We start from the raw sequence: 18102 nt of genomic DNA on the forward strand, positions 1-18102 counted from the left end.
CAAACGTTGGAAAGAAACAACTAGCTCTTGTCGATCCCATTGTCGCCTAATGAAAATAACCAGAATAAAAAAGCCTCAATAACTGGACTACTCCAATATTAAGATTTTGTAGAAGGTTCAACATCAAGGAAAAGGGTCTGTACTTTGTAACAATGTACCAAATAGATTAGGAAATCAAGAAGTGTCAAATAAAAGCATTTGTCCGTTTCTGCAACAGTTGGGCTTCATGTTTGATGATTTGATGATTTTCTTTTCTATGTACAAAACATGGAAGATCTTGATCATGATATTTTGTTTCATTGTTAACTAAATTTCAGACTAATGAGGTATGCAACAGTCGACGTTAACATGTAACAGCCAGGTGGTTTGAAATAATACTGTATTTGAACTATTTTGCACTTTGCTTTATGAACTCTTAGGGCTTTCTTTTTGTTGTTTTATTTTTCTTATGTATAAATGGCAATATTAAAAGGAATAAGTTTGTAAAACTGAATTTATTCTGGGCATGAACTACTGTAGTTGTCATACAACAAACCATCACAACCGTACAATATCTACTTGTGCTCACTGTAGCGCTTCTACACAAAGTTCCTTTAATGATGGCTGGTGAAGAATTGAAACATGAAAAGAATTTCAATAATAAAATTTTTTCAATCTTACTTAAAAGTTCTCTACAGTTACTGCATGAAGGATATAACAGCACTCTATTCTATTTTCTGTTCAGATTTCCTTTAGGAGGTTTCCCTTTAAATATTAGTAATGCTTTCACAAATATGAAAGATGCAATCCTATTGGCTGATAAGAAATGTCTAAAACGAAATTATTTTTTTGTTAGATTCTACATATGCTGACTAAAGGGAACAATATGTCTAATTCAAATTTTATTAGTAGGACTTTTCTGGTCCCATCTAATGTGCTAAAATTCGCAAATACAATATAGGCTTTGTTTTTTAAAAGTAAGATCAAGTTAAAAAATTGGTAAAACTGCTGTCACAAAAATAATGGAAAATATTTTCATAATTTTCTCAGAGAATATCAACACTAATGTTTTATTACTCTTAAACAAATTAATCAAGTTTGAAAAGTACAGAGTTTTGAATAACAGTTCTTCACTTCACAATCATCAAATGAACTTCAGTACCAAAAATAAAATATCTAGAAATGTTTAACAATATAAATAAACAATATATAATTTATATCACAGATGATTCTCAAAGATAAAAACGACATGAACAAATGTAAATACAAATACATAAAAATCTCCCTAAAACCACACCCTGGACGGAACAATATTACACAACCAATCTCAACCAAACTCAAGGGGAGGTATAATTAGTACCATCAAATCTTGTTGCACAGAAGGTGAAGTTTGGAAATCACAATACAGTAGATAGTATGAGCTTCAGCAACCATTCCTACTGATGAAATAATTGTAAAATAAATGCATTTTAAACCTGAGAACAAAACTAAAGAAGCTTCTAAATACAAAGCAAATTTCAAATGACAGGTGATGGGGATTCAACAAGGGGAGGGTAGGCCTCATGTAAATTGCTTAAAATTGGGAAAAAATCTTACTATCTTACTTACAACAAAAAAATTTCGAACTATGCTCTGAGCTATTATTTTTTTTCATGCTTTCTGCAATCTGAAATCATAAATCTGCCTCTGACTCCAATCAGTTAATGCACTAAAACTTATTACTCTTAAAAGGGAAGATACAATAAGAGGGGAGGCATATCCCCTTCTTTGTCAGACAATTTGTTTAATTTTGTGAAAGTATGGGCAAAAGTAAGCAAAAATAGCCTGGAATTCCCTTATTTCTGGAACCCAACTAGAACATTCCCTCTTAAAAACTCTTGGTCTGCAAACTGAACCTAACCAACCAACCATATTTGACCACATATTTCAGAGGAATATCCTCCTTACAGTTATTTAAATGAATGCCTGATCACAGACTAATTCATGCTATAAGGTGATGAATTATGAAATGAAACGCTGAATAAAATAAAAAAAAAATGCATAAAAACCTATTGAACGAAATGTTTGGACGGAATGTATGGATCTAAATTAAATACATTACAATGACAGTATCATACAATACACAATAATATAAATACTTAAGTAGCACTCAAGTTATACATACAATCATATAATACAGATGACAGACAACAATGTGCCCCTACCCATAATAACCCATAACCCCCAAAAAGTAAAGGGGATCTTTAATCAAATGCACTTAAGAAGTCCAGTCTCAGTTGAAGTTTGATAAAAATAAATGAATTAATATGAAAATAGTCTTATAGAATGTAAACTAACAAAAGGGAGATAACTCAAAAGAAAATAACAACACAATGCTATAGTGAAAAATGTTTAAGATTTCTAGCTGAAATAAAAATTAATAAAAACACAAGAGTAAATCTATGGCATCAATTAGTAGTATTTTGCAGCAAAACAGCTGATTCTGTAACTAGGGCACCTGAAAGAAAAAAAGGTCAGTTTAATTTATAAAAAAAAAATTATCACAGATTCACATTATTTAGTCAAACAGGAGAGGAATTTTAATAACAAACACAGAGTAAATTACAACATTCAACCCTGAAATTAAGACCTGCTTGTGATGTCAAAATAAAAGGATACAACATCTTTAAAGAGGAATGTATCAAGTATAATTTGATCAAAATTTAAGGATGATGTTAATTCTAGATGGTCACAGGCCCATGTTCTACAGGGGTTAAGAGTGGGTTATTTATACAAAGTTTTCACAATTTTAAGCTCTTTTTAAATGGTTTTTGACACTATTTTGATTTCAAGGGTGGTGTTGTAAACCACTGTCACTAGGTTACAAGATTTCAAGATATTATTTACAAGGGGATAAAATGCTTTGTGAAATTAACTTTCAGTTGCATTCCTCATCATTTTTTTCAGTCAATATTTGGTTACACCCAATGTAAATCGATCAAAATATCAATATGATAAGAATAATAAAAAAGAAAAAAAATGCAATTATTTTGGATTCAAACTGCCTGGTCCTAACAGAACTCGAACTTTGAAATACCCTTTTATTAAGTGATACCTGATAATTAATGGTTAGAAATATTCTCACAATATTATATATATATATATATTACTTTCTGTAAGTGTTATTGTAAAGTGAGTACCAGTATATATCTATAATACAACATGTTATATATTGTGGATTTGTGTGCAATTAGAACACATAAAGCTTTCCTTTATAGATTTATGGCAAAAAACAATTCCATACTGATTTTAATTTGTGAATTATAAGTTACACCTGTACACAATATCAAGTTATAAAGCATCACCAGTTACTCCCCTTCACTAAATATATTCACCTTCTACTTTAAAGAGTAGCTACTGTAAATGCAGGGAATATTGTGAACTCTTTATTTAGAATATCAAGTTTTCTTTTTAGAATATGAATCTTCAGTGCTGTAACTATCAATCAGGGCACCACAGAATAATGCGCTGGCATGACCAAAAAATAATAGGACACATTTTATACAGGAATTATTTTTGTTAAGTAAAATAATAACAAGCTTTTGTTTACGGAGATTTTATTGACTCAAGAAAGAATTAAAATAAAAGTAATTAATGGCTAAATCAAATATTAGGTTATGGGATGAATGAAATATTCTTTACAGAGATAGGTGTATTCTTTGCCCCTTTGGCTAGCTAAAACACAGAAAAAAAGTGTTCTGTATACTGCAAACATATCAATTTTTGAGGTTGCTAATTTTCACGGATTCTGTCAAGTGAATGTATTTGCGGTTTCACAAAATGATTAAAGTTATAAAGTGTTAATAATTTATTTTGTGGGTACTGTTTTTTCGCGCTTTTATGTCCACTGCAAAAATAGCAAAAACTAGAACACCTAAAAAATTAATATGTTCACAGTAATGTAAATGAGTTAAAATTCTAAGTCTTATGAAAACACAAAAGGGGAAAATGTCACAATCACTCCTGAATTTACAGTGCTGACTTAACTAGCAACCAAGATTAGTTCAAGTGGAACAGTTTGACAAAATCTTCTCAGTGTATTTCCAAAAACTATGTTTACCTGGTAGATGTAAGCATAAAAAAAAAATACAAATTTAATAATAAAAGATTCAAATTTCCAACAACTTGGTTGCCTCTAAGTTATTTACAAGAAGGCCCTTCTACTATTTATAGGGAAACTGCAACAAATACAGGATTGACAATAGAATGATAATTATACCCCCTTTTTTAATTGTTTACTCATAGTTTTTAGTTCACAACATTAGTTTGCTGCAGTTTACCTTCATAATCCTATTAATTAGGAAGCTCCAGTTGACTCCTAGAACAAGAGTGTCAACAGACTAAGCCAGTCATTTGAATTTTTAGAGTTGTCTGTCACAGTGATTTATTAAGGAGTCTATTCTTGAAATCAACTGATGTTACAAAAATGAATTGGTGGAATCATACAGCAGGGTTTCTTTTTACCTATCATTCTCTCTAAGAGTAAATTACCTAGATCTTCAGCTGTAGATGGTACGAAATCCTAGCTGCTTTGTATATTTGTCTACAAGAAGATCTGCATACCTCTTTTCTTCCTCAGTTAATTGAGGTGGAGGAGAATCACTGTGCAAAAGAAGAGTTGTACCTATATATGATCTAGAGGAGGTGCTCCATTTAGAAGATGTTTCTTAGCAGTAAAAGACAAGATTTTACAGTAGATAAACTTGGATAATATATATTTCCATGCACTATGCATGTTTTCTAGTAGCTACATATCTGACCTTTATTGAGATGAATTCCAAAAATTACCAACTAAGAGCTAAAAAGATCAGAACAGTTTAAGAGTTTGAATATTCCAATTTAAAAGCATACCAAACCAATTTCTCACCATCAACCATAGTAGCAATAAAGACAATCATTTCACAATAGTATATTAGACTATTAAACCATAACTTTTATTTCTGACATGACAATGTACTTCACGTAAAATAGAGAAATTAAAAGCTACAAAGGCATCTAAAACAGCTAGCACTACACATACATATTTAAACATTGATTAGCTCACTGACTGTTATGGAATAAATAACAAAACCCAAAACATTCTGTCCAAGAGAAGTAAAATTCACAAATCAAATTCATGTAAAAAGAAATACCTAAAGAAATTCATTCAAACTACCACATGGTTAATTTAAAAAAAAAAAAAACAAAAACAAAAGCAAAATATTTTTTAAAAGACCTGATTTCAGACTTTAGTACAAAGGGAAATAACTACATCTAAAAATAGTAACTTTAGTAGCCCTTCTTTTGGACAAAGAACAGACCCTATAGATAATTACATGTACTTTGTTAAAGAGATACAGTGATTAGTAAAACTTTAAAAACTTATTTACTGGTCCGAAAAATGTATTATCTCCGCTTGTCAGCTATTCTTTACTGTACATAGGATCACAATACAATTAAATAAATATGGGTTAGGGAATGATATACAAGTTCAATGTGCTAAAACATAATTAATGGTAAAGAAAACCAACAGAACACTGATTAGGGATTGTGTAGGGATTTGTCAAGAAGTCTATGTCACCCGTTTTGGACAGTTAATCTGAAACAGAAGCAAAACAGTCAAATGACAAAAACTACTAATGCTGCACAAATATATGCTGTGAAACTGTGGCTCTAAAATGCTAAAAAAAACTGACTTACTACATTTTCAAATTAAAAAAAAAAATTTAAACAAGAATTGTTTTTCAAGATTTGCTGCCCTAGAATCAGTTTTTGAAGCATCATATAAGAACCACAGGATTATTCAAGCATTTAATAAGCACAAAAGCAACAATGTATATATGCATGAGGTATATATATATATATATTTCATAATTCTAAAACAAGTTTCAAATGTTTGTACATTCATATGATACTCAACTTCAATATTCTGGTACATTTTTTTTTCAACTGTGAAGCATTAGGGCAAATTAAAAAAAATATGTGTGGTTCTGGTCACCTCAGAGAAAAAACAGGGTCAGTAGGTAAGGATTTTTCAAAAATTGTTTGGTTCATCCCATAAGTTGTAGTTGTCATTTCCATTAATTAATACTGTCTTAAACCTCAATATGAACTTAATCCTCCTGTTACCATGATGACTGAACCAAATAATGGAAGAGACAGCTCTGAGCTTTACAAAAAAAGAAGTGAATAGAAATTTAGTCAGTCTGTTTTCATTCTGTTTTTTAATATTTTTTTCATTTTGGCAAAAAAAAGTCGGGGGTCCGGCAGGTGACAGGAACCACATTTTTTTTATCTGGTCTTATTTGTTTTTTAAATCGTATTTTATGTAGAATTATAAAAGAATAACCTATAGGATATGAAATTATTTCTTATTTTGGATACCACATTACTAAAATATTGAAGTGAATACTGATTTTATAAAAGAAAAGAATTTGTGCAGCTCTTCTAAAACAAGGTACACTTGTATATAACATACAAAATTTATAAAAAAAATTCTGATTTGAAAATGGTTAATTATATTTCTCTTAATGGTATTTCTGACATGTTTAAAAGTGCAGCTTATCAATATACAATAAAATTAATGACAAATCTTCAAGTACAACCACCGTTTACAAAAATGAATGAAAAAGATGACAACAAGACTAAGAAGCAAGTAGTATATAGAAGCTGGTTATATACTTACAGTGGTGTGTGCTGGTATTTGGATGGAGATGAAGTGCGTACAGGTGAGAGACTAATGTCACCAAATAAATCCTTGGGATTCCTTACAATTCCTGGGCTCTTACTAGCTGCCAAAAATAATGGTTTACCAGATCTAGCTCCTGAGAAGGATGATTTCCCAGAGCTAGCTACTGAACCAGGTCTAGTTCCAAACCCTGAGGCTTGTTTTGTACTATAACTAGCTGATAAAGGCTTAACTGATTTACCAAAAGTTTTCTTATTAGCTATACTACTATTGGCTAGCTTGCTAGTGACATTGTTAGTGTCTCTATTAGATGATGTGCGAGTTGCAGGAGAAACTGACCTTGCCAATACAGACCGATGAAGAGGTGATGATGAAGTCCCATGTTTCATCGGAAAGTTTTGGTCCCCTTTCCCATTCTTTAAAATTCCTCGTACACTATTGGAATATGACCTTGACCCTGGTCTAGGGGTATGGGAAGATTCAGGACCATAGCTAGATGTCAGTCTCTGATTATTCTCATGCCAGCTATCCTTCTCAGGAATGTCATTGTCATCATAAAACTTTTTCTGACTTTCATCATGCACTGCATTGTCTAAAGCTGCTAAAAATAATCTATTATTTATCTCCCCTGATTTATCACCATAATTTCTTGACTCATTAAACCTAGTTTCAGGAGACTGACTCCGTGAGAGATTTCTTTTGATATTGTTCTTCCCATAAAAATCATACTGTTGTTGCCTCACTGGAGTTTTGATTTCATACAAATCTGCAACATCTAATCTTCCTGGGCTTCTGCTTCTATCATAGCTGACATTGAAATTATCATCTCTCCTTGGAGAGCGACCTCTGTAACTGTCACTAGTATCATTAAAATCTAACCTCACCGGGCGACGGGACAGAATCTTATTTACCTCTATGTCATCCATGGAAGGAGATACTCTCCCCTCATCAAATGAGCAAGAAAAGTTATTTCTATATGACATAGTCCTCCTATGAGGATAAATCTCACGAAATTCCGAAACAGATGGTGAAATATCCTCAAAATTATACTGATATCCATCAATGCCTTCATCTTCAAAATCATCGTCATCATCATCAGAGATAATATCATTGACAACTGGGGTCACTGGAACAGACATACCATTCACTCCTATAAATGAAGATTTTACAGGACTACTTGTCATCATGGGCTCTTGGAATGAGAGCCTTGAAGGTTCCAAAGATCGTCTAATAGGCTCCTGATAGGTTCGTTGACTAGGTTCTTGGTATGAATGGTTCAGATCATTGTATTTTCTTGTTGAAGAAACTGACCTTGACCTTGGTGACTTGTTCCCAGAATATTCACTTTCTTTTCTAGCTGGAGATGTTGCACCACTTGTTTCTGACCTAGATCTTTGAAGTATGGCACTATCAACTGACCTGCTAAACCTCTCTTTAGATGTAGGTGATTGCCTACTTTTAGTAACAGGAGACTGCCTTTCTTTGGCAACAGGAGACTGTCTACCTTTAGGAGTGGGTGATTGCCTATCCTTGGCAACAGGGGACTGTCTTCCTCTAGGAGTGGGTGATTGCCTACCCTTGGCAACAGGAGATGCTGACCTACTTGGAACTTTCAGTCCATTGAGAGGTTCTACATCTAAATACATTCCATTGTCCATGTATTTTTTTATGATCCCAGTGATAGTTTGAAAGTGACCTTCACTTTGTAGTCGAGTAATCTCATCAAATAATTGTTTGCGTTCTTTCCTTGCATCATCCACAATTGTTTTAAGATCATTTATTGTACTCTGAGCTTTAAATGCATACTTCTGAGCCCTTTCCAGTTCCTGAAAATCAATATATTGAAAATTGAGAGTGAAAACATTAACAGTTCTTTAATGTTTTGTTTCTAAAATCCATGCAAAATTACCACTTATTTCTAGTTTAATTTTTGGTAGGATGAACATTGAAGTTCATTATCTCTGGTAGCTTTAATACATTGTATATCATAAATATTTTGTATTGAGCATTATTCAACAACTACTTCCAACTTTCAAAAATATTTTTAGACTGTTCAATACCACACTCTTAATTATACTTAGTATCTAAGTTAGATATCATAATCAATCCATATACAACATGGCAACTTCCAACATGAAAACAAATTGTGTGAAGATAAACTATGCATCACACTTTTGTCTAAGACTTTTAAAAAAACCCACATATGTCTATACTTTCTAACAATAATTTTGGTTCTCAAGGATGGAAAATTATCTGTCACATTGAAAGGAAATTTCTACAAAAGTAATGAAGTTGAAATATTCCCATACTGTTTTGAAGAAGTTATGGATGAATTGGATGAACAATGATGATTGCCTATCAGGGCAATGCAAGACCATACAATGTGATATTTATGAAGTCTTTTTTTTTCATCAGGTTAAGAGGCAACATATCAATTGGAAAGACTTAATATAAATCTGAGACATAAAATTTTGAGTCTGATCTGTTCTTTGCTTACATGATGGTGAGTGTTTACAGCTTGCAATCTAATAGGTCTGATTTAATTTGTAAATATACATACTTTACTGAGCTTGCTTACCTCTCGTAGTCTTTCATTCTCTGATTGAGTTGTACCTAGAACTTCAACAAGACCATCCCTCTCTTCGGCTAATGACTGAAGTGTTGGTATATCCTTCTTGCTAGTTCCTCTTAACAAATTTCTTGTCTCCTCCAACTCATTTTCTAGAGCACTAATATTAGCTTTACTATCCTTAATTTCTTTTTCCTTTTCTCTCATTCTAGACTCTAGAGCTTCATTTCTAGTCCTTTCTTTTTCTAACTGAGTGCGTAACTCCATATTTTCTGCTTGAGCTTTTGACAAATGAGACCTACAGTCATTAAGAACATCTCCTGTTTTTCTCATTTTTTCTTGAATGTCAGTATTTGCATTTCTTAGTTTAGCTTGTAAAATATCATTTTCTGCTATAACAGTTCCTAATGCATGTTTTAATTCAACAACTTCATTATCTGATATGTTCCGAGCAGAGGATAACTTTTTCCATTTTTCTTTTTGCACCATAGTTACACCAGTAAATTCCTCCTCATTCATGCCCCATATTTCATCAGAAACTTTTCTAATTGGACTACTATAACCAAGTGAAATTGGTTGACCTCTTGACCTCGGTGAATATAATAACTTTCCATCATCATCAACTTGCAAAGATTGATCTATATTTGCAGGAAGATCCTGTAAACTCTGTGACCTTTCACTTGGTAAACTCCTCCAATCAGATGAGGCTGAAACTCTATTCTCTGACAAGGACCTAGATTCTCCCGAGCTTATCACATCATTCTTTCTGAACATACGCCCCCTTGAGTAATCTGGTGAATTTGATCTTTGCCGAGGGGATCTTGGAGAACGGGGTGAAAGAGATCTTCGACTAAGTCTCTCTTTGATTTTTTCACTGAGTCTTTGAGTTAATGAGTCTAAATCCTCCAATTCACCATCATCAGACAAATTTGATTTTTCTAACATTTCCATTTTTAAGCGTAATAATTCTAATTCCTGATGAAACACTTTAGTAAGCCTTCTATTAGGATCAGTACAATCAGTATTACGTCCTGGAGCAGTGTCTTTCCCTTGTTTATTAGAAGACTGAATTCTGTCATAATTTTCATTGAGACGGTCGAGATGAGGAGACCCATGTCTTGGTGATCTTGGAGATCGTGGTGACAATGACCTTCCAGAACTGAGTCGGTCGCCACTAATAGACCGATCCCTTGGTGACCTTGATGTTATGCGACTATCTGATGATGACCTTGGACTTTGTATTCTCTCTCTTCTCCCCTCATAACTTGAGTCTCTACTACCATATGATTTTTTAAGAATTGTTTTTGGCACTGTTTCTTTATCATTTATAGCAATAGTGTCATCTATATAATCATAACCAGGTGAAAGAGGTCGTGGAGATTTTTCACATCTTGGTGACATTGTTTCTTCATTGATATCTCTTTCTTTTTCTCTTCTAATTTTAACATCTTCTTTTATTTCTACACGTGGAAAATGTCTTCTGTCTTCTCCTTTATAAGGCGATGGAAATTCTACAACATTAGTTTGAGGCTCTGGTGGGTTTCCAACAACATCAATAATTGATTTTTTAGCAGGCTGAAATTCTGGAGATGGTACATAATCAGATCTTCTTGGTGAAGCACCACGAGGTGTTGAAACTTCTGCCTTTTTCTCAGATTCAAAACGAAGATATTCAGATGGAGCAATATCATCAACAGAATCCAGATCTAACAACTGGCCAGATTTTGTTAATGTTTCTTCAGATGAACTTTTTGAACTAGAGTCCTGATCATGCATATTTGCCTCATGTCGTGCCTGACGTAATGCTTGCAATAAAAACATTGTTTCAGGATTTTGACCAGGGACAACAAATATTGGTACACCCTTCCCAAGCCCTGGCATGTATGTTGATGGATAGCTTGACATGCTGTCAGTACGAGGTATTTCTTTAATATTTTCACTGGATGACCTTGCTGAGTCAAATTTAAAATCATCTTTTTCTGACTCAGACTCCTTGAGTTTTTGCTCCTTCTCTCTAACTCTGTCATCTTCAATTTCTCTCCTCCTCCTCTGCTCTTCAAGTTTTTCCTTTGCCTCGGCCATAATTGTTTTATGATCTCTTGGTCTGCGTAGTGGTGAACTTGATCTAATTGTATCACTAGTTAACTTGGGTTTGCTTTTTGTTTCATGATTTCCATTCATATGGTGGCTTAGTGGTGATTTTTCACTGTTCATAGAAAAGTCTCTCGAAGCAGAAGTTGAACCAGATAAAGAACTTCGTTTATTGTCATTGATTTGATGTGACACTGTATCACTGATGGTTTTAGTCAGATATCTCTCTGATTCAGCCGGTAGTTTGGTTAATTGAGGGTCTGAACTAGATCCATTAGATGTTGAGAACCAATCTGATGTTTCATCTGAAGGATTCTTTCTGCTGCTTGATTTCTGTAATAAAATAGACTTAATAATAAATAAATTAGGTGCACGAAAATTAATAACTCTGTCCAAAGTTTCTTAGAAATAGATGAAGAAATAAGAATCAGTTTAAATAATACATACATGTACAGAGATGAATTTCATCTTTTTTTTTCTGTTCAAATTATTTTTTCATTATTTTCATCTGATACTGCTGACTTCATCTTTCTAGTTTTCCTTTCATAATATCATGCCTTTCAAACCTTTTTTTTTCCAAACATTTTTATCATTATGATATTTAAAGGATTCTGATTATATAATGTTTTCAATGTCATGTTTTCTAAACCACTAATACCCTGTGTGTGGCCTCAGCCCCTACCCATATTTTTATAGCATTAGAATTTAGATGAAAACCAAAATTTATGACGATGTGCATGGCTAGAGCCCTTGATAATGATGTAACACTTGCATAAACCAGTGAGTAATAAAGTAAGAGAATGGGACAATGTAATGTTAGACAGCAAGATGTGCCCAAGCCTATTACCATATCTTTTATATTTAAAATTTGTTTGAAACTGTAATTCCTGATTGTATGCATATCTCCACAAAGTGATCTAACATTGCATATAGTTTCATTAGAAGCCAGTGAGAAATGTAAGAGGAGTTGTGGACAACATCATGTAGGACATACCTATATACCCAAACTTTATTTGCAATGGGGAAAAGTTTTTGAGAGGTTTCAAAAATAAAAATGGGTATCATCTCACTGTGAAGAAACAATTAAAAAAATAGGAACTAAGTAAGCCAAGCATTATCCTAAACTTAAAGAAAAAATGTGGTTACTAGTTTTGCCAACATTGGATAGATCAATGAATACATGAATTCACACTTGTGTTTTTGCTCCGATTCATCCCAGATTTGTCTCCGAATAACCTTTTGACGTCAATGAAACAATGTAATTTTAAATTGTGACATCATTAATCTTTAAGTTGATGGAGAATTCAGTACAAAAACAACGGTAAAATATATTATTTTTGCCAATGGCGTCCATAAGTGTAAATATATCTACTCAAACACTATTAAATAGCATCCAAAATTGAGGTAGTTATTGTAAGGCCACCTTATCACCTTTATTTAACTGTGTTGTGCATCCAAATTGGAATTTTTAACAACTGACACTCAGTCAATTATATATTCAACATGCTCGTTAAAGGTGGGCCCCAAGAAGACATGTTATCTTCAACTCAGACATGCTTTTTTCTGACTGATCCAACAAGTTGTTACATTATATCAAATTTTCAAATTTTCCTAATACTTGATGGCAAAGCAGAAACTGCAATTTCAAAATCGAACAGGAGGTTGAAGGCATTATCATGCTAGGTATACCCAAACTCATGCAGGAGGTTGCAGGCATTGTCATGCTAGGTATACCCAAACTCAAACAGGAGGTTGCAGGCATTGTCATGCTAGGTATACCCAAACTCAAACAGGAGGTTGCAGGCATTGTCATGATAGGTATACCCAAACTCAAACAGGAGGTTGAAGGCATTGTCATGCTAGGTATACCCAAACTCAAACAGGAGGTTGCAGGCATTGTCATGATAGGTATACCCAAACTCAAACAGGAGGTTGAAGGCATTGTCATGCTAGGTATACCCAAACTCAAACAGGAGGTTGAAGGCATTGTCATGATAGGTATACCCAAACTCAAACAGGAGGTTGAAGGCATTGTCATGCTAGGTATACCCAAACTCAAACAGGAGGTTGAAGGCATTGTCATGCTAGGTATACCCAAACTCAAATATGAAGTTGCAGGCATTGGCATGTTACGTATACCCAAACTCATGCAGGAAGTTAATATGAGACAGCACCTGAAATCAGTTACAATGTATGCCCTATCTTTATAAAACTGCATACCAAATTTGAATTCAATACATCAATTGGGAGCTGAGAAAATTACGAGGAAATTTGGACAGACAGGCAAGATGATTCCAATATTGTTCAAGTTGGGGTATAATTATGACTTGTGATAAAGTAACAGTAAACATACTTACAGATGATCCTTCATCCAAGTGACTGCCTCCATCTACCTGAAAAGGGAGATAATTAATGAAAATAAGGTCAAATTTAAGTTCCTTTAAATTTATAAGAAACTGGTTAAAAGCTCAAATTTCTCATCTCTTGAATTATTCAAAATTAGCAACACTTTCTTCTGTCATATATCAATATAAATTTCGAATGTAAAAATTAATTCATGTTATACCTTGGTGAGTATAAAGAAGAGTGGTTTGTTTTCATACGCCTGATAAACTTAGGATGATTAAAGCATTATGCTACATGTTTTTAGCATTATGCTACATGTTTTGAACAGTGCTTGTGTTTAGAGTCAGAATTACAAGTTTGAAACCACTAATAGGAAGTGATAAATCAAAAAAAAGAAATATCTTTTCATACTTTCTCTTCTAAAATGACAAAATCCCTTAATTATTCTTCAACATGTGTACAGACAGGCAGAATAATCCCATTATTCCTCAAAAAAAGGGTAAATAAAAACACTAATTAATGGAAGGGGCAAACTTAAATCCATTGTTAGAAAATATTATATCGAGATGTTATTTTAAATCTACAGATACTATCTTCAGTGTTTGTATTTAGGCATGATATTGTGGCTAAAAGAGGGATCTCATGAGGTCAAATTGATCCTAAATTATTTCACCAGCTTTGCCATATATGAGCACAGAAGAATATTTTAGACTTTTAGCATGATAATCTATTCACTTATGCATAAACATCTAAGTACAATTGCCATTGTAATCAAATTACCTATTGAATTCAATTTTTCATTTATTTCGCATTTTTCTTGTTTGGTTTATTCCATCTTATTTTCTATTTTCTGATATTTTCTTATTTTTTATGTGGATAAGATACAGTAGATATTTTTAACTATACCTGAGAATGGAAAGTCTCGAGACAACACATTTGTTTTGCATAAACCATTTTTGTAGAAACTAACTATGGCTTAGATTTTATTTTTACCTATGTTTTGACATGTCTAGCTCATTATGTGAGAAAACATTTCAATTAAACAATTCAATTTAAATGTTACCTGGTTGTAATTAAATTACCAAAGCTCTAACTGATTATATCATGTCTTTGAATCAATCAATGATATTAATTAAAAAGACTAATCAACTATGTCAAGGGGATACATTAAAAAGTAGAAGTTGTTTAAAGCATTAAATACTAAATTAAATATATAATGTATTATTAATTTTTTTAAATTGAAAAATTACAAAAAAACAATAATTTATTCATATCTATTACTTTAAATTAACACAATACCCACATTTTAAAATCAAATAAAAGTGTATAAATTCAAAAACATTTTCAATTTACATTATTTTGGGTTTCTTTTTTTATTTTCAGGTTTCACTGTTTCACTTTAAAAGTTTATCTTTCACAAACACATTAAAAACAAAGAAATACAAAAAGCATAATTCACCTACAAGTGACAACTGGTAAGTCAGTTTATAAAAGAGAATTCTAGGTTTAGTGAGTGATCAGTTGAAACAAAATTATTTGTATGGATATAAATTTGTTATTAAATTCTTCATATTCTGCAGTTTTGTTTGTTTGACTCAGAGGTTCAAATTTAATTTCAAGAGTGAAACGTCACATTCTTTCTAACTTTCAAATCAAAAGTACACTTGAGGAATACCAATAGTTCTCAGTTATGTTTAAAAGAAAAGAATAGAAGGTTCATAAATTAGGTAAATAAAATTTCAAGGGTCATTTGTTAGATCTTGAGGATCCTGGACCTCAGACCACCCCCCTGTAAATTTTTTAATGGAACTTAATATCAGTTCGAACATAAGCTTGTAACATTTCCAGGCCTGACTCTAAAATTAATAAACCAATCAAAAGATACCTTTCTTTGAAGTAGGGAGACATATATCATCAATGTATGTTCATCAACAGTTCCATCGATGATGTCTGTGGCACTGGAAAAAGAACCAATCACGTTTTAATGTTTGGTATGCAACAGGAAACTTACATTGGTTGTTCATTTATGGGTGGATGAAAAGGCAAATTGTACATTGCACCTAGTGCCTCTAAAGAGAAAGCACTCATGTCAAAGGAACATTTTATTACAATGAAGTAAAAAATATTTTGAGGCACCAATTCTTCAAATTATAAGGACTACACATTTATAAAGGGTAATAAGAAAAAAAATAGCAACAAAGACAAAGGTACCCATAAATTTATCAACAAGGTACGCTTTTTTTTTAAAATGCCATATTTAGCATGGCATCACTTGATAGCATGACAGTTTTCTTTATTTAAAAAAAAGAGTACTGTTAGTGGGATTTAAAGAAACATTTCAGTTTCTGAATTAAAATTGTACTGTTTATCAACCTTTTAAATTGAACCTTTTTTTCCTGCTGAATATGATTGATCAATTTAATTGTTTATTTCTCATCTGGGCAAGATAAGTTATTTTCCATGAACTAACCTTGCACTATGACATCATTAACTTTGGTCCATAGTCAGCAATTAAAATAATTCCAAACTAAATAAAGCTTTGATGAAGCAACAAATCATATGTTTGACTGGAATCATTTAGAAATTTAATCTTTAGAATTGTTTTTAATTTTTGACCAAGTTATGCTCACATAACAAACTTGGGGGCAGTTTACGCTTGTTCATAAACCACTTCTTCGAGGTTTATGAAATGTAAACTGTCCCAAAGTTGGTTATTTCACGTAACCTGGTCAAAAAATAAAAACAATCCTCAGATAAAATAGCTATGAAGTAAAAGAGCTAATGCATTCAGGAGATATGAAATGAAAATGCTGCGACAGTTCCATGAATAATACTTTGAAATAAACATCTTTAGGAATCAGTACACTGGAATCCTATTTATAGATCTTACTTAATAATACTGCTTGTTATAGAATACTGTTTTTCAATCTCATTCAGTAAAATCTTCAGTTGTTCTGCTCTGTCCTGAAAAAAAAAACAAAAAAACAAAAAAATGAAATTTTATGCATATTTTCACATATCATTTAACTTACTAATAAGTGAATTTATCCAAAATATAACATATTTATATTCAGTCACAGTATTTCTTTTCTTCTTGTACAGATATGAACATTAAAGATCTATTTCCAATAAGATGAGGACATTTTTCATACAGGTTCACCTAAACTTCGTAAAAAAGATTTTGGTGGAATACAAATTATTCCCACACTTTTGCTTTTCTGTATTAGTGTTCACTGTATTTCTAATTTTAACCATGTGACATTTGCTTATCTAGTACCAGTATAACAAGCATGCAATGTTTATGACTCACAATAAAATGTTTTATGGCGTCCTGTAAATACAAAAAAATAGTGGCAAAAAGGGTGCATACTCATCTTTTAAGTGTAAGTATTTGTAAGAATCAAGCAAAATGGGAAAAATCAGAAACATGCATGTCAAAACCTCACCGATCTGACAATAAAATATCACTCAATGATGCTTTTCTACTTGAAAATACCATTATTTGATATTTGCAGCATTGGATTTGCTCAGAAATTTTTCAATAGAATCTTAGAAAAATATGGCTTTTGACAGATTTATCTGCCCTTGAAATTTTCATTTTCAGTGCATTTCAATGAAATTATAGCTAATTGGTCCGGCATAATATGGAAACTCTTGTCTGGTTTCCTTGATTCTGATGGTGCAAATAGTCAAACTACACTTTCAAAAATGATGCTTTTTTTCATACCATGTTTCTCCTCCAGCTTGATTCTTACAGGGACTGACACTTAAAAGTGAGAAAATGAAAAAGATAGATAATGCAAGACTAGGAAACTCAGACACCCTTTTTTGCAACATGTATCACATAAACAAATCCATAGCCTAATGGAGTTCCAAAGAGCTAATATATTTACATGAACACACTAATATTTATATATTTCTACTTTTTGATGTTTGTAAATCTGTATCTATTTGCATGTACTTAGTTCCTGGGTTGAAAATAAATACAAATGACCTCTTCTGTACTCAAAATGGTCATTTAGCTTAGAAAAGAACAAGGTACACTAAGGGGTATTTTTAGCCCCCTACTATAGTCTTAATTTCTTAACTTGGTAATAGAATGTACTTCAAAAGACATTTATTCCGTCAATAGACATATCATGTATATTCATTCTGTTAAACATACCTCAGTAATTACATCACAACCTTTGGCAAACTTCTTCAACAACTTGTTAAACCAGTCACCTGTACACAAACTGAAAAAAAGTAACAAAAATCATGATAAAATTTTAAAATGAGTGCAATCAATTACTTAATCAATCTTAAATACACATATACTTATGTTTAGTGGCAAGAGTTGCAAATACCCATTTTCTATGTTACATTACACAATGTATCAGGGAAAGATTGGTCTTAGATTGTTTCAGAATGT

At 32.3% G+C, this 18102-nt stretch overlaps 1 protein-coding gene across 13 annotated transcripts in view; it reads right to left on the reverse strand.

Annotated features, from left to right (window-relative positions):
• Nucleotides 1-479: 479 nt before the first annotated feature.
• The window catches only part of LOC148619495 (uncharacterized), a 39018-nt gene continuing 21395 nt past the window's right edge, over nt 480-18102 (reverse strand). For 7 of the 13 annotated variants that reach the window (XM_088579426.1, XM_088579422.1, XM_088579425.1 and 4 more), the window contains 8 exons: nt 17857-17926; nt 16582-16655; nt 15577-15649; nt 13703-13738; nt 9264-11678; nt 6683-8511; nt 4510-4620; nt 480-2476 (listed from right to left, as the gene is read on the reverse strand). In XM_088579426.1, coding sequence (XP_088435552.1) covers nt 4518-4620; nt 6683-8511; nt 9264-11678; nt 13703-13738; nt 15577-15649; nt 16582-16655; nt 17857-17926 — 4600 coding nt within the window. In that variant the 3' untranslated portion in view covers nt 480-2476; nt 4510-4517. The other 6 variants (XM_088579430.1, XM_088579432.1, XM_088579429.1 and 3 more) reach the window with 6 other exon arrangements.

This window comes from Perna viridis, chromosome 4, assembly GCF_037379345.1.
Source record: "Perna viridis isolate PV_CMFRI_1.1 ecotype Kerala chromosome 4, ASM3737934v1, whole genome shotgun sequence".
Taxonomy (NCBI): domain Eukaryota; kingdom Metazoa; phylum Mollusca; class Bivalvia; order Mytilida; family Mytilidae; genus Perna; species Perna viridis.